This window comes from Symphodus melops, assembly GCF_947650265.1.
Source record: "Symphodus melops genome assembly, chromosome: 19".
NCBI lineage: Eukaryota > Metazoa > Chordata > Actinopteri > Labriformes > Labridae > Symphodus > Symphodus melops.
Window position 1 is genome coordinate 9,407,801 of NC_136709.1, and position 18,140 is coordinate 9,425,940.

The following is an 18,140-nucleotide window of genomic DNA, read 5'->3' on the forward strand; positions in this document are numbered from 1 at the left end:
ACACACACACACACACACACACACACACACACACACACACTACATACTCATATGCCTGAGTAAATATTGAACTTGGGTCAGCAGCCACTCTTCTCATTTCACTGTCTGAGTAACTGTCTGTCCATGTGTGCATCTTCTAAGTGTGTGTGTGTGCATTTGCGAACTTTTCCACACTTCTAAAAAAAATGCCACTACATGTCCCCTCTTCTCTATTTCTTCTCTCCCCCCCCCCCCTTCCCTCCCTCCAATCCCCAGGCCTTTATTTACCAGCGGAGGTGTATTGGTGTCTGAGGCTTCAGTTGAGCACTTCCGACCATGTAATAAAAGCATGATGTTTGGCGTGCGTCCAGGCTCCCATTGATAAACACGGGGGCTGTGCACACAAACACAGGGCTAACCCAGGGCCCTGACGAGGAAAAATAGCGTGGCTTTGTTTTGAAAAGTGCGCCTCCATATTTTTTCTGCCATCCTGATGTTGAGCATCTTTCTGCATCCATTCAAATATAGGGAGGGAGTTACAGGATGTGATCCTGTGATAGATGAACAGGGTTTTCCTCTGGCTTTTAAATGGGGAGAGAGGATACATATACTTGGTCTAATGTCATTGAGACACCAAGAGTTCAAACATTTACGAACAAAGTAGAAAAATATCAGCAATGAAAGCTGGGAAGTTATCACGATGTTCTTTTTCAAAACTTTAATTTAAACTTCTTTGGAGTAGTTTTTAGCTGTGGTCAGTAAATATTAGAAGTTAGGTTGATGAAGGAATAAACGTGTGATAACATTCAGCTGTTTAAATATCATTCTCATGTCCATCAACACCCTTTCTCTATCTCTCTAACACACATCTCTTAACTAAAACACTTGACTTTGTCACAGTTTGATCATTTAGTGAAATCGTCAAAAATGTTTAAAGAAAACATCATTTTAGGAGCAAAGACTCTGAAGACCCAGGGTTGGAAAAAAACTAAACAAAAACAGGGCTTTACAGTTGATGAGTGTGCTACGAACTCTGAGAATACTTTAGCGCAGTGGTTCTCAACTGGCGGGTCGAGACCCACAAGTTGGGTTGGGAGCTGTTTTCAGTGGGTCACGAAGGTGTAAAAAAAAAGTCTATGCAGCGCTTTTTTAACAAGATTGCTTCGTTCAGTTTCTTTTGTTCTGTCACGCTTCGTACTGTCTGAGGTCCAAACTGCAACATTTTTTTTTTTTTTATTAAATAAAATCTGACTCATTGAAAAATATCAAAAATGTGCCTCCAATTTTCCATGAAGGAGTAGTTAGTGGGGCTGGAACAGTCGAGAACCACTGCTTCAGTGGAAGTGTTGGGTACCTGCCTGCAAAGACAGAACGAAATAGAGTAAACATTTGAATATTTAAAATGATCTATAATTTCACCTCCTCAGTGATTTAATTGGATTATAATTTAAATGTGAGTTTGAAGGGACTACTCTTGAGTATTTAAGGTCATTACATTACCTGTTCTTAATAATTGATGAATGAATACATTAACTTTTCTCTATGTGTGAGCACAGCTGCTAATAGCTGCAGACAAAACTGTGTGTGCGCGACGCCACTTTGAAAGGAAACGTCCTGTTCATGGTGTGCATAAAAGCTCATATCAGATTTTAAAAGAGGGTACAAAGACTGAAATCGTATCATTCACTCTGGATCCTCAAATTACGAGCCGTTTAATGCTCTAATGATAGATCTATTTCACATGATACATTTCTTGCTGTGAAGAATAATCTTGTGCTGTAAAATTATATCACCTAGCTGACAGGGATATTGCCGACCTACTACAGTATAATCAAACAACAGATAAGAAATCAAACTGTAGGGGGGAAACGGATTTTGAGAGGAAAACCTGAATACACCTTAAGAGTTTGTGTGTGTGTGTGCGCGTGTGTGTGTGCGCACACGTATGTTGTGCGTGCAGGCCGCTCGCATGTGATCTCTCTCCGCGTCTCGCCGATCAGTTATCACTAATCCTTCCTCTCAGAGCTCTTTAACAAGTTGCCATTGTGCTGCCAACGCTTAACATGATGGAGGAACGACCTCCGCGGTGAATGAAAAGAAGAGAGAGAGGAAAGGAGGGAGAGATTCAGAGGGAGGGAGCGAGAGAGGGCAACACCTCCGACAATGGGGAGAAAATTGGTTTACACTAGATAGGCTTGTGATTACAGAGGGAAAGAAAATGACTTAGATTGAACAATAGGACTGTGTGTATGTGTGTGTGTCTCTGTGTGTTCGTATTTGTGTGTGTGCTCGGTGGATTAGTGTGTGGTTAGGCTGGGATTTGGTAGAAGTGAATTGGCGAGTATGGCGTGCTGATGGCTGCGTGTTTGGATGATTTTCAGTCTGTATGTACGGTGTTTATTTCCTCATGCAGCTTTTGTGTTGTGACTCGATCTAAGCCGGGATCAGAGTCTTTATTGCATCCTTTTAAACCTGACACACACTCACATGCCGACTCATTTACTCCATCCCTGTCACTCCTATTAACACAATATTATATTTACAACAGGAGTGTGTCTATCCCTTCTCAAGGGAATAACTACTGTGATGTACCTGAGTACGAAGCTGAAATCATTTGGATGTTGACATGAAGAAAATAATCAAATAAAGTACACAAACTCATCTAAAACCCTGAGCATATTATTTTGACATGTTCAGAGGCCTGTTTTAAAATGACCTTGAGCAGTTGTTGTCTGTATGTTCTTTCTTTTCTTTACACAATATGAATAACTTTTCCCTTTTTTAACTTTTTGGGACTTCAGGGGCTCCATATTTCTTTTCCATGACTTGGCAATAATCTTTAAAAAAAAATAAAAATAAAGAAAAAAAAACGTAACATTTTCCCCATCTTGGGTGTTTCTTTCCAGGAGTCGCAGCAGGACACCTACAGCTCCAGGGGTCCGGCCCCGGGGAACTCTGGCAAGGCCAACAATGAGGATAGCGTCTCTCACGACCGTCCGTCCAGTCTGCCGGTGAGTAATTGACAGTTTTGCCCTCCATTAAGTGCAAATTGTTGCAGAGTTTGACATATATTGCTTAACGTATTAAGTGTGTCTGTATGTGTGGGAGATCGAAAGTTAGAGAAAGAGCGCAGAAGCATTTGTTTCTTGTGTAGTTTGCTGCTTGTCATGTACTGTAGTTTCAGGCATCTCATCCAGTCAGACACCTCAGCTCAACCTGTGACCCACCTGTGATCAGCGGGATTCATGGATTTCACTAATATCCCTGAGCTTATGTCTTTGTTTTGACTGGCGCCCATGCCAAAGGCAAAAAGGGGCCGTGCATCATGCTCTCCCTCACACATACACCCACATGCACAGATGAGCATATGCACAAACGCGCACATTCCTGCAATCACACACGCAGAAACCACACACTCTTGGCATTTGGGCAAGCTTAAAAAAAAATCGTCAAGCAGGTTGACTGGAGGAGTATTGGAGAAACGGTTAGGCCACGCTGATCTATGAGAGCACAGAGATGTGGGCTGCTCCAGTTTTCTTGGCCAAACTGATCGTCTTCTGTCGTTTTCTCCCCGCACAAGCTCCTCTGCACTTTCAAGAACAGAATTAATAGACATTTGCGAATAGTGGCAAATATTGGCACTCCTTGAGGTGTGTGCCGTTTAATTTACCAGATGCTTTGGAAAAAGCCTCGGGAGCGGAGCAATAAACCGCAAGAGAAGCTAAATTAAATGTATGAACTTGAATTAAGCGGTTATATTTTCCATAATACTGATACTTTTAAAGTCTGTGCTCGCAAATTGTCTTCTGTCTTTCAACAAACACTGACAGTTTGACTTTGTGTTTTTCTTTCATTCAGAGGCCGACTTATCTGTCACTATTCCAACTTATTCCTGCTTCTCTTTCTCACGCACACACATTCACACACTGTCTCTATCTTTTTCTCTGTTATTTCCTCCATTACATCTGCCCCCCTCCCTTTTTCCCACTCTGTCTTTCCCTCTAAAGTAGCATCATGAAAGCTTTTTTTTTTCTCTCTCTCTCTCTCTTCTCCCCTCGTGCTATAATGAGAAATGGCCTTGATGTATCAGTGTGTGAATTCTGGAGCGGGAGAGGAAGGCGAGGCGTGGAGCCACTGCAGTCACAGGGGCCGATCTATTTGAACCACCATCACTATCACCCCATATTCCCCTCGCCACTCTAATCCTGGCGTTTTACCCCCTTGGGTTCTCCGTGTGTTTTCACATCCCATCCAAAGCGCATGGCTCTGCGAGATCCTAATCGGCGGCAAGTTTTGATGAGAGAGAGACACAGAGAGGAAGAGATGGATAGATAGAAGGGTAGCAAGAGAAGGGGAGAGAAATCGCTCGGCGTTTGCCAGGCTCTTCCAGCAAGCTGTCACGGCAGAGATATAACCCCTTCTTTTTTTTCTTTTCTTTTTTTTCTTTTTTTTTACTCTCTCGCCGGCGTTTGATGTCAGATCTAAAGCTGCTGTCATCTTTTTTTTCCCCCCATTCTCTGTCAGAAGGGAGGGAGCGCGGGTCGGCAAAGTGTCATGTTGTTGTTTTGGGACGACTCTGCTGTGTGATGTGGCGGGATTTTTGAAGCGAGACCAAAGGGAAAAAGGCGCTTTAGTAACTTATCACAAATCGCTAGTCACAATGCACCTTGGGTTATTTTTTAAAATGTTATGTGTTGGAGATGCAGCATGTCTTGTTATGCATATCACCTAATTGCTCCAAGCAGAAAGAACACATGTAAGTGCTCAGGACTAGCCTGTTAGTGCAGCATTAGCATCGCTGTTAGTGTTGACCATCTATCTGCCTGTCTTTGTAGCTTCGGCTGTGCTGTGAATTGAAATGAGACACATTTTTATGCATGGCATTAACAGGAAATCTGTTGCTTCTCTAAGACGGTCATTCATCGTAATAAAGGAGGAGTGAGTGACTGCTGATTTCATTGTGTACAGTTCAGTTGTAACAGCTTTGTTGCTGTTTATCAAAAGGCTGATTTATTAGTGTGAGCAGTTAACCTGCAGTCACCACCTGATATTTATTCGTCTTATTATCATTAACACAACAATATTCCTCTTTCAGTATCTGCTTGGTCAGCGTGCTTTTAGGCAGTCCATTTGAAACCATGAAAATCAAGTTGAACAAAGTGGGGAAAAAAATGCCGAAACCATGTTGGGAGGTTGAGATAATAAAAAAAGGTCATGTTGCCTGATATGGATGGAGATGAGCGGCGTGTCCCCACATGAGTGTCACATTCAAATGTTCAATGGGATCTTGGGTGTTTATTGTGGAACAAAAGGTAAGAAACAACCGGTTTTTGAACCCTTATTTGAAAAAGAAAAAAGTTGATGTGGGGACATTGATCGCCTATTTTCATATCTGGCACTGTAGTCAATACTTACACATTGAAGGGTAGAGATTAAAATCATTTTAACCATTCCAATGCTCTAACCTCAGGGTGGTGACGGGGTCCTCAGGTTGTGACAGCTAGGTTGACACCTGACTGTGACAACTAACTTCAGCTTAACCTGAAGCTTCAGGCAACAAATTAATTTGCAAAGTGCCTCATTTTTATGAAAGTAACACAATATTTCAAGCTTCATTTTGACTTATGCTTCCCCTGCTCCATTCGAGGTCTAAACATGGAAAATTGACATTTTATTTTTTGTCTGTTTTTGGTTTCAAATGAAAAAGCAAACAGCCTGAAAATACAGTGACTTATTCAGATGTGCTCAGGCTGAGTCTGTTCCTCCAGTTCTGCACGATGTTTAAGTTTGGAGCCAGAACAAAGATTGTCTATTGAGAGTACGAACCATTTGATGGTTCGAAGGTGCTCCCTCCTCATTTCTCCATCTCAAAGTTGCACATCACCTTATGCATCTTTTTTGCCTAATGTTGCTAAGCAGAGCCAGTATATTCCAGTGCCACATTGAGGTGTGAGATTTCCACCCTCAGTCCCCCCCGCCCCCCCCCCATACAACCTCAGTGCCTCCCCCTGTTCCAGTCACTACATGTTCACTGCTCTCTGGCGCTCCCCTGACAGCCTGCCAAGCTGCCGCACAGCCTCCCATCCTCTGGGACATGGGAGAGGATGGCCAGCCATGTGGAAAGACAGAGAGAGAGTGTGTTAGGGGGTGGGAGCGTGAGGTGTGGAAGGGCGGGTGGGGGGGGGTTGTGAAGAGCAGGATGAGAAAAAGGAATGAGTAAGAAAGAGAGAGAGGGCATGAAGCGGTGAAGTGAAACGTGGTTATCTTTTTGTCACTTGTACAGGGTGAGAGATGTTGAATTTAGGCTACGGGGTTCCGGCAGCAGCATGTTATTCACACGAGCACACACACACACACACACACACACACACACACACACACACACACACACACACCCTCACAGATAAAAATATTTTTGTATGACTTTCAGTGCTCATTTGCCACTCCTTGACTCATTTTTCATTTGACAAAAGGGAAAATTCTGAAACACTATCTCTCCCTGGCTGTCTCTTCCCTCACACTCCCGTCCACCTTGCCCTCTCTGTTTTTCTGAGTGTTAGGTCAGGAATGATTGACAGGGCACAGCTGCAGAGCCCTGCCCCCCTCCCTTCCTCTCTCTCTCTCTCTCTCTCTCTCTCTCTCTCTCTCTCTCTTACTTCCCCCACACTCACTCATACAGACCTGCGCTCACCAAAACACACATCTCACAATTTGATGCACATTCTGTCCTTTGCGAGCCGTTTTCACACCAAGCGTGCGTGCGCGTGTGTCTGCTCTATTAGAACATGTCAGTCAGGCTGCCTATACAGTATGTGCTCTCACTCTGGCTCTCCCCACTGCGTTTTATTTTAGAGTCCCCAGGCAGGCAGACAGGCCAGCAGGCAGCACACAGTAACGTCATCCGGCAGGGTCAGAGTCAGCCTCCACATTAGTGCACACGAGGGGGGTAAGAGAGCAGAGGAGAGAAGGACGCAGAGGGAGTAAAGAATGCAAAGACGTGCAGGGGTGATGGGGAGGAAGGAAGGAAAGGACTGAAGGTTGAAAGAAAATATTACCCATTTTGTTGACATATGATGAAGAATACATCAAGATTACATACTGCACATTTAAATCACTCAACATATACTTTCATAGTGCACTGACAAAATGCCTTTTCCACATTTGTACTTGTATTTTTGTATTCAGGTTATTGAGAGGTTGCAGGAAAGGGGTGAGGAGACGAGTAGAGAGAAGTTTGGGGAACGAGGGAGGTAGGGAGACTCAGATGAGATGTTCTCTGGACCCTGCTGCCTATTCTTAGAACCGACGGCAGCACCGAAGGCCACAGCCGCTTCCTGCCACCGCCGCTCTGAACACATAGCAGCTCTGAGAATAGGACAGCTAATCTGAAGCTAGCATCACACTCTGAGGTGAAGGGGGGAAAGCTCATGGTCACACCAGACTTAGACACTCAAAGTATGAGCACAGGTGTGTGATTCATTGACCCCTCGTGAGATAGTTGTTCACAAGAGTTCATAATTTACTTCGTGTCATTTGATATGCGTGTATCCAACTTAACGCTATTTCTTGTTGTCGTACTTCCAAATAATGCGGGTTTTCATCCTTGCACTTTTTCCACCGCAGACCTCGATATCATGACACAGCAAGTCAGGCGACCCTGGCTTCATCTAAAATGCAGACCGGCTATTTTTCCGCTTGTATGCCAGCCTGTTTTTTCGTTTGCTCCTCATGAATCATTTAGCGCGCACACACAGTTTCATGTACACGCGTAGTTTTTTTTTGATCCTCAAGAGGCAAGAACACGTGTTTTTGCCCAGGCTGTAGCATTTGTTCCCCCCACGGCTTGAAAAAGACAGATGTACAGGAAGTAGAATTGATCTGGTTTTAAAAAAAAATCTTTCATCTCTTTGCATCATCTACATGTTTTTGAACCTGGAGGATTCACCTGCGTCTGAAATTGTATCTGCTGCCACTGTTACTTCCGTGCAGCAGGGTCTGAATATATGTGTAACTGGATTTTCATATTTCACCTTCACATAAATGTCTGCAAAGCCTTGAGATGAATAGCAATTTAGAGATCCATTTGAACTCACTGCTGAAGTGTCCTTTAGCAGGGCACTGAGTCTCTACAGCTTATACTGCACCCTCACCCCCTGTGTAGGGGGGATGCACCATAAGAGAGTCCCTGAGGGGTCAGAAAAGTTTTGTTCGCCTTCAAGCTTTTAGTTGTGTCTCATAACGAAATTTGATGGCAACACACTGTTCTACCTACAGGGAACTATGCTGCCCAGCGTAGGTTGTTAAAGCAAACTGGTAACACAAGGCTGAGCAGCAGAGAGGGGGGAGAAGCCTCTTAGTTGCAGAAGAGGAGGCCATGTTTATACCCAACCACCCCTGACAGGCTTGCTGACTGAAGCTCAGCACAGCGGAGTGAAGGGCAGATTGCAGAACTGTGTGCGTGTGCACTCAGCTCAAGCACTACTTTTACAAACTCACCTACCCCGATGCTTACATCCCCCTATACACGCAGTGTGTGACAGGCTGCATGCTTCGAGAGTGAAGGGGGGAAAAGAAGGAGGATTGAACTTGGTTAAGAAAACACCAGTGGGTTTCCACTGGCGCCTCTCCACCAGCCTCTCCTACAGAGGAGGAGAGACAGAGGGGGGAGATAAGCGAGGAGGAGGAGGAAGAGGGAGCAGGACTGACCCTAGAAGGAGAGAAATGTTTCCCCTCTGTCTCTCTCTTTTTTTTTTTTATCCTTTGCCCATCAGCTCTTCCTTCTGTGGCTGGTGTCTTTTGCCAAAGTGTGTTTCTCTAAACAGAAAGAGAAGACAAATTCAGGACAGAGGAGAGAAGCTAACTGCTCTGAGTTTCCATTAACACACACACACACACACACACACACAGCTCAGATCTGTTTTTCGGTGACGTGCACGGCATATGTCGGCATATGTGTCTTTTGTGCGGCAATGTGTGTTGGTTGTGTGTGTTTTTGTTTTGGAGGGACCCAAATATCGCACATCAACACTTTCCTAACTGTCCTTCCTGTTCCTCCACGGGACAGTCAACTGTGTGACAGAGTGCTACATGAACATGACACACTGCATGTTTTACCAGTCGAGCTTGTCCTTTCAAGGTGTTGCATCAAACATTGTTCTTAAATTGTGACGAGGAGCCTGGCTGGATATCACCTCGGGTCACTCTTATTATATTTGGTTTAATTTGCTTTTGGTAAATGAATGTTGATTTCAGAACCCGCACAAAAAGTCCACATGTTAATACTTGATGTATAGATTTCATTTCCAAAACCATTAGTACCAGATTTGCCCTTCTGGCACTCACTCCTCCATTATAAATGATGATTCTTCTTTGTTACATTAATATTTAAATTAACTGTTAAAATGGCTTCAAATGTTATCGAGCCAATCTGGAACAAAGATTGGAACATCTTTTTGATATTCATTAGTAGTTTGGAAAGGAAACGTTCTCCTGTCAGAAGACATTTCAGAATGTGTATTTGGAAGAATGTCTTTCTTGTTGAATAATATTATGGCTTGAAGTAACACATGTAGTAGACATTGATTTATATTTGCAGCAGTTAATCTTTTTTCTTTATTAAACTTACCCAATGGGTCTTTTCATCACATTTCATAGAGGGTAGGGGAAGGAGCTAGAGATAGAAACAGTTACAGTTAGAAAAAGAAAGAAAAGTCAACAGCAACATCATCCGCCACCTTTTCTTCCCTCATTATATCCCTTTTCCTTCTTGTTCTCCTCCTCTTGTTCATTCAGTGTCCCTCTGACTCGCTAACTCACCTGACTGACTTTCCCAGCGTCATCCACCGCCCGTCATTCTGAGTTTATTTTTATGTCTGGTTCTGAAAACCTGGTCTCCCAGCAGGCTGGTTGGGCAGGGGAAGACAGGAGGAGGGAGAGGGGCATGAGAGGAATGGAGGAGGAAAAAAAAAGTGTGGGAATTAAAAGAGAGGTATAAGGAGGAAGGAGCCATCAGAGGAAGACTGTTCTGTCATCACCATGGCTCCCTCTGGCTGCTGGGAGGCTGAAATTACATCTGACTTTGAAGATAGGGCCAGCAACTCCACCAGGGTTGCTATAGTAACGTGTGTGTGTGTGTGTGTGTGTGTGTGTGTGTGTGTGTGTGTGTGTGTGTGTGTGTGTGTGTGTGTGTGTGTGTGTGTGTGTGTGTGTGTGTGTGTGTGTGTGTGTGTGTGTGTGTGTGTGTGTGTGTGTGTGTGTGTAAACTCCTTGGGAGGTTTATTATGCATGATCCACACTGTGACTAGTCCTGATGGCATTACAGTGCTGTTATTAATCTACTCTCATAAGATACCTGTGCTTTAAACATGCACACACACAAACACCACCATATCTGGGAATTCACGCTAAGATGCATTCACACACACACACACACACACACACACACACACACACACACACACACACACACTTACACACACGACCCATTTCACAGCATGATTCAAACTTCATGTTGCGCCTTTTAAAGATTAAGATCAAGTTTTTCTCCTATTATCTTTGAGAAGGTTTAGCAGGCTGCACACTGCGCTCACAGGCAAATGCACAAGCATGCGCGTGTCAAAACGCACACATGTGCAACACGTACACACACACACACACACACACACACACACACACAGAATCATTCTGATTGCAGATAGCTGTGTTTGGGTTGTTTGAGCTGCTAATATTCCACTGAGTCCTCGAATATTTATGGCTTTTGTTTCATCAAACTCAGAGAGCGAGATGAAAAGCCTTTTTCAAAGATAGATGGATAAAAGGAATCTTATATCGAGAGAAGAGAAACAAAAGAAAGGAAGAGAAGAGGAAAGAAAGAAAGAACAAATGCATTACGTACTGTTTTAGAATAGGACACTATAATAAAGAATGAGAGGATGGAAGGGGGAGAGAGAGGAAGAGGGGAGATGTGTACAGCCAGGACGGCTGGTGGGATGTTGAGGGTGAAAATAATGTTCCATTAATGCAGAGCCAGGCTCTAGCTGAGGGCCCAGCGCCAATCTGCATCTCCCTACAGTCTGCCATGCTATACATTTTTCATGAACGCTGAGCGAGAATTAGCGACGGATTGCTGCTGCAAATCGCTTCTCCTTGGGCTGACGGAGAGAGAAAGGAAAAGGAAGAATAAGAGAAAGGGGAAGGTAAGAGTAAATGGGGGAATGAACAGAGCAGATCTTAGGATAGGGGTAATAGAGGAGAAACAGATCAATTAAAGGGTTCCTGGTTTGTAAGGAAAAGGGAAACAAATTCACTTCACTTCATTATCATCAGTGTACACACAACCAAAGCTCATTCATTCTCTGTATTCATGTAGTGGGCATGCAGTTCTGGCACCATAACTTTCGGCTACAATTTGGGAATATTTTTTTCTTGGATGCAACAACTATGTACTATATGTCATATATATATATTATATATTTTAATGTGTTGCCATGTTTTTTATGCAGTAGTTAAATTGAGAAAATATTCAGTGGTATCCATCTCAAACTTTACATGAAAACTTACTTGAATTAAAAATGGACTTTTCTGTGCTTAACCACCACAGGTTTCTATGTAAAGTGGCCACCAGAAGTAACGGATCACATTTCATACACATTCATACGCCGAAGCAAAGTGGAGCTTAGTGTCTTGCTCAAGGACACATCGGACACACAGCTGTAGGAGCTGTGGACCAAACCAGTTCGGAGACGATCAGCTGTCCCCAAAAGGGCGCCTCTGTTATTCTATTTACACAACTGACTGATCAAAACATTCGGAAAAATGAAAGAAGTAGAGGCAGAAAGAAGACTTTAAGTCCAGGAGAGGAGAGCAGTACCATATATGCTCAATACTGCATTTCAAATGCAATGAAAAAAAACCCTCTGTATTCATCCCTTCTGCGCTCATCTTTCAAACCTCTCTCCTTTTATTTAAAGCACTAGTTTTGTGATGTGGCACAAAGTCGCAATATCAAAGTTCTGAGGAATATATAAGTCTTATTACAAATGAAACAATTTCAACATGTGTATATGATGAGGCCTCTACAGGATTTGAAAATGTGACAAGTGGAGTTCCCTTTTAAATTCTGTAAAATTAGAACCTTTTCCTTCATACCATTTATGTCAGTTCATCTCCCCTTCCTTATTCCTCACTTACTTTCCGTGCCTCTCCTCTCTCACCTCTCCTCTTATTTCCTCCACTCTCCCCTTCTTATATTTCTTTCCCTTGGCCTGTGCACCATATAGTTCTGACCCCAATCTCAGTCTGCTCTCTCCACTCCAATATAGCCGACTTTCACTTTCCATCAGTGGCCTTGTGCTGCTATTACGGAGCCTTGCTGACCGGCTGGCTGACAGACTGGATTTCTCATTCGCTGCTTTACTGACCGCCTGCTTTCTTTCTCTTTAAAGAACAATTTTCCAGTCTGAGTTTCCCTCTGAGAGATTGGATGTGCATTTAAAAAGGTGTGAAAGCACAGGAAACTCTCATCAGCCCCTAATCTGTCCTCTTCTGGTTAATATAGTGGCCTGCAGCTCAGAGCAGGATTTCTTACAAAAATTTAGCAACTGAAGTAAAAAAAAAAAAAAAAGGAAATTCATTTTGAAATGTGTTTGTAAAAAGTTTCTGCATCTCGTCTAGTCTCGTCTTCCTTTATTACATGTGTTTTATGTCCAAATGAGACTGCACTCTGCCATTTGTCTCTGATACGGACATGTTTCAGTGATATTCTAAAAGTAGCCCGGACGTACTGACACTTTTCCACTGTTCACCGCTACATTGTCCCAGCATGATGTAAGCTGCAAGACCATAAATGTGTGTGTGTGAGTCTGTATTGGCTATAAAGGAGAACGAGGTCTTGACAGAAAGAAAAGATGTGTGTGCGTGTGTGTGTGTGTGTGCGTGTGTGTGTGTGCGTGTGTGTGTGTGGGGCCTATGATTGCTCCTGTAATCTGCTCTCTCCTGCCAGCCACAGTTATTACAGTTGTCGATATGGTGCTCAGGGCTTTATAGACACAAGCAGCAAGACTCAGTCTGGACGCTCGCCAGAGTGTGTGTGAGGGTTGTGTTTGTGTGTGCCAAAGTGCTTTATTTGTTTGTGCCCTTGTGTGTGCACACATGTGCGTGATCCTTTGCTCTGGGTGTGTGTAATTGAACCCGCCTCTCATGTAACCACTGGTTCAACAGTGTGTTAATTGCCTATTTTTACAAAGTGTGTGTCCCAGCATTGTGTACTTGCTACTCTTTATACAGAGATGACTTTATTCCTGCATGTGAATGTGTTGTTGAAGGTGTGTGGGCCCATCTTCGCCTGGCCAAGTTCAGTGTTTTTTAAGTCCAGGTTGATTCACTGTTAGCAGGAAGAAACAAAACAAGGTATTAAATACAGAAATGATGGGGAGAGAGGCGTGGAGAAGGTTTGTCTGCCATAGGAGGGAAAGCAGGTGTGGATGGGTTTTCTCCTCCTGGCATTCAGCCCTGACCGATGCCCGTTGTTCAGTTCCTGCCTCGTGTTTACTGTCCTGCCAGCCTGATTACTATCAGGGCTTGGCAACAGCTTAAAATAGGAACGAGACAATACTTTGCTTTTGTAACACTGTCATAGATGCATAAGCCCACACACAGGACACGCCGCGAGGGTCACTGATGGCCCATTTTCTCAGTCACACTGCTCTTTTAGAAGTGTACGGCCATCTGTCAGAGTTGGCTGAACGAGTAAAGGAATCCCTCTCTCTGTCTCTCTCTCTCTCTCTCTCTCTCTCTGTCTCTTTATCATTCTGTGCTCGAGTGTCTGTGCGCCAACAGTGTGATTGGGGACTCCTCACAAACTCTACCTGCAACAATGTGACCTCCAGCGCTTGAAGAGCCACGTCCCATAGTGCGTGTGTGCAAGTATGTGTGTGAATGTTTTCTTTTTCTTGATGGAAATAAAACTCCCTCCAGACAGATGTACCACACTACAAATGAAGACACCATATCCCTTCTGTTCGGAGAAAACATCTTGTTTTTAATGGGTTCTTTATGAGCTCTAATTCTTGGAGATGTTTCTGCCTGTTCTGAGTAAGGTTTGCTTGCACTAATTGATTCTTATTAAGTTTTAATTGTTGTTTCTCTACGGACTGAGTCATTTCTTTTAGTTGTTTTAATTATATCATAATGTATCAAGACCCCGCTGAGCTCGCACAGGCTCAATCATGATTCATAAAAAAAGAGCTGAATTTAGGAAAACATATGCAGCAGTCCTTGCAAAAGAAACCTGACCTACAGTGATATTTTAAAGGTCCCATTTTATGCCCTATTTGGGGTTCATATATCTATTTTATGTGCCTACAACAGTACGTTCACAATCGCTACTGTTCGAAAAAGTGTCTGTTTTCGTGTACTGCCGTTCCATACAGCCTCTCTCATCTGCCTGTGTTTCTAGCGCTCAGGATCCCACGTGTGCAGGATCTGATCTGATCTGATCTGCTCTCTCTTAATTGGCCAGTCGTTCGGCTTTGTTCTTGGACATGTCTCACCCCGTTTACCATCTTGGGAATGCTTCAGTCAGTCTGAGGGGAGCTTGTGCTTGCTACAACGAGCCAATGGGCTTGGATCAGTGACATGATGAGTTTGTGACATCACAAACCCATTTTCAACAAGGGGGGCGAGGGATCGAGCGTTTCATACGGCTATTGCTGCTGCTAACAGGAGGACGTAGGAGAAGCCGTGTTTCTGCAGACTTTGAATTTTTGCACATAGATGTGCCTAAACGTGCACAAGACACCTGAAAAACACTCTAAAGAGCATCTAAAACCATAACAAGCAGAATATGGGACCTTTAAGCTATGTGTTTCTGCATGTCAGCGGGACAAGGACTTCATCGGGAGTGTTTTTATTGTTAGAGACACTATGTTCTGCACTTATTAAACCAGACTCTTCCATATTGTTTTTCAAGGAGCTGAAAGTGAATGGGAGTACTTCTGGACCACAACAAGCGAAAGTCCATTTGTGCAAACAAACACCATCCGAAGTATTGTCAAAAACACATTTAAGTCGTGGTCATTTTAAAGTCTTGTGGTAGCTTTGCCTAGCATTTTTTATTTTTTTTTTGCTAATGGCTTGCCGTGTGCTTCCTCCGATGTCAGTACATCCATTAGCAGCCATATTACTGCCACATAATGGCTCATGAGTTGATGGAGAGAAATCAGTACCGAGCCAGGAAAAGATGAGGGAGAGAGAGAGATGAAGACGGCTGTCTCTAGCATGGCCTCTGAATTGAGTTACAGCTGTTCTGATTTGCCATCTCTCAAGTCTTTAACTCTTATCTTCTTTTTTTCATTTCTGGATTTCCCTCCCTTCTCTTTCACCCTCGGGGCTTTGAGAGGTTTTTATCTTTCTAATGAGCCGTTGATTCTTTTCTCATTTTTTTTTTCTTACCTCATTCGTTCTGGTTGGAAGGCATTATTTGTCAAACTGTCAAGCCGTTGTTTGCACCATGTGCAGGCACGTGTGCGTCTGTGTGTTGGCTGCAGTTGTCCTGAGTGCTGTAAAGTGTTTACAACATAGTTCTGTTTGGCGTCTGTGTTGGATGTGGACGCAGGGGTCAGAATAGTTAGGCGCTGTGGTCCAGGTCGCCATGCTGTACTCACAGCCTTATCAATATGCAGCACAGTGGGCGGGTTGCACTCGACTTGATTGCTTTAATTGGTTGGACACATTTGCACAAATACACACACCGCACATTGTTGAAGTCTCTGGCTCCCAGTGCTTGTTCCAAAGTGTGTTGTTGTTGTGTTTTGTCCAGCAAAATGTGGGACTCTGCACAAACTCAGTTCAACTTTGCATGAGTCATTCTGCTCCTACACACTCATATGCATATCTGTAAACACACACACACACACACACTCACTCACACACACAAAACAGACGGTTCGGAGTAGCGAGAAGTTTAAAGGTGATCCTCTGTTTAGAGCAAAATTCATAAATATGTATAACACAGACAATTGAATGTGTACAGTTCCACTTGTATGCGCACACACCCTAAACTGAACTGTGTGTGCGTGTGTGTGTGCCTGTGTGAGTGCGTGCATGTGTGAGTCACTGTATACTTGTATCTCAGTGGCTGCTTGGAGGTAACACAGAAAACATGATTTTAACTTGTTGGTTTGGCTTGGTTAGCACTTGTTTATTTTTACCTGTTTGTGTGTGTGTGTGTGTGTGTGTGTGTGTGCTGGGTGTGTTTGGGTTAAAATGATGTGGAAATCAAATTCACCTTGAAGTGTCCTTCTCCTTCCCCTCGCCACCCCCGTGTTTTGCCTTCGTCTTTGCTTTGAACGCACTGCAGCACTCAGTTCAAAGAGAAACGCCTGCTTGTTCGTTTGTGTGTGTGTGTGTGTGTGTGTGTGTGTGTGTGTGTGTGTGTGTGTGTGTGTGTGTGTGTGTGTGTGTGTGTGTGTGTGTGTGTGTGTGTGTGTGTGTGTGTGTGTGTGTGTGTGTGTGTGTGTGTGTGTGTGTGTGTGTGTTTGTGTGTGTGTGTGTGTGTGCGCTTGCGTGAGTGTTTGTGTGTGTCTGTGTGCGTCAGTGTGTGTTTGTTAGGAATGACAGCAGGATTTGAGAAGGAAAGAAAGAAAGACACACTCCTCTTACTTCACACCACCCCCCCTGCTCCCATATTTCCCCATCAAAGAGCAGGCAGGCTCACATCAGCCTCATCCTTCTCCCATCACCCCCCCCCCCCCCCCCCCTTAATTAAAAAGGACCTGGGACAGGGGGAAGGAGCAGGGAGGGAGAGGGTGAGACAAGGTCGACCGGGGGAAGGAAGAGGTGACAGAAGACAATGGGATGGACAGAAAAGGGATACAGATGTATGTAATGTTCTTTATTCGGCCTATGTTGTTCTGCAGAGGGAGATTATCAATCAAGGGAGAATCACTGACTACAACCTGGAGCTAAAGTTAAAAATGTTGTAACAACTTTGATTTCAAAAGCCTTTTTCTTTTCTCTTTTTGTTTCACATATTCCTCTGCATGTTCTCACCTCATTATTCTTGATACTTAAACTCAGAATAGGAGGTTTTGCACATCAATGTGGGCATCGATTAGGGATATTTCTTCAAGTCCATGCTTACGAATTTGCACTTGTGTGTTTGTTCACACAGAGTCATGCACAAACAGACTCATGCTCAGGGACTCGAGGGATCTTATCGGAGCGTTTGACCTAAAGGTCACCCGCTGGCAGCGTTTGACAGCTTCAGATTAACGCTCAATATCTGATATTCACAGTTGACTTTTTGCACGGGATAATCAAACATGATTAATGTCACCAGCGCTTCGTGTTCGACTTTTGGTTTCAGACGAGACCTGAAAAATGAAAGGAGAGCGGATGGGTAAACAACATTAACAAGGGTTGAATCAAACGAGAGAACCATAGAAGCAAAGAATAGAGGGAAAAAAAGATATCCAGGAAAGTTTTAAGGTGACATTTGTAGGTAAATAACCTGAGAATTCCTTTGTTATAAAGATATGAAGACAGCAAGGCGGACTATGAAGCAAGACAAGATATATTTGGACTGAAATAGAAAATCAGATCTTTATCTTAGCAGATGAAGAGTTTGTTTCTCTCTATTTGTCTTCCTCTCTCTCTCTCTCTCTCTCTCTCTCTCTCTCTCTCTCTCTCTCTCTCTCTCTCTCTCTCTCTGGTTTAAGAAAACAAAGTATCGTTCGGGAAGACCGTAAAGGTCACCTCGTCTTTCTCTTCCACCTTCTCTCCTTCCCTGAAATGATATCCGCTCAAGATCCTTGGCCAACTCTTTCCTCTGTTATGGTCGGCGATTTAGTCGTTGACGTCTGCGTACTGAATTTTTGCAACAACATCCGAGTGAAGGCCGCTTTTTCTCTAAATAACAAAAAAACTTTTTTGAATCACAGAAACTAGGAGTTAACTAAAACTCAAGACTTCTGTTTGACATGGGAATGCAGGCGGGTTTTACAAAAGAACAGGAAAATATAGATGCATAGCACAAATGATAGATCAGCTGTGTGGAAAATAAACATGGTGGTGAAAGTAAATAGTTTTAAACCAAAAACTTCAAGACACTTGAAAGCTGTCTTAACTTTGGACTTGGGCGCTCAGTTCTCTCTGTTTGTGTG

The 18,140-nt window shown here is 43.6% G+C and overlaps 1 protein-coding gene across 11 annotated transcripts in view; it reads left to right on the plus strand.

Moving 5' to 3' along the window:
* Nucleotides 1–18,140, plus strand: part of LOC306841018 (AT-rich interactive domain-containing protein 1B-like) — a 202,035-nt gene that overhangs the window by 86,332 nt on the left and 97,563 nt on the right. For all 11 annotated transcript variants that reach the window (XM_079370636.1, XM_079370628.1, XM_079370637.1 and 8 more), the window contains one exon: nt 2,886–2,990. In XM_079370636.1, coding sequence (XP_079226762.1) covers nt 2,886–2,990 — 105 coding nt within the window. The remainder of the gene's footprint in view (nt 1–2,885; nt 2,991–18,140) is intronic.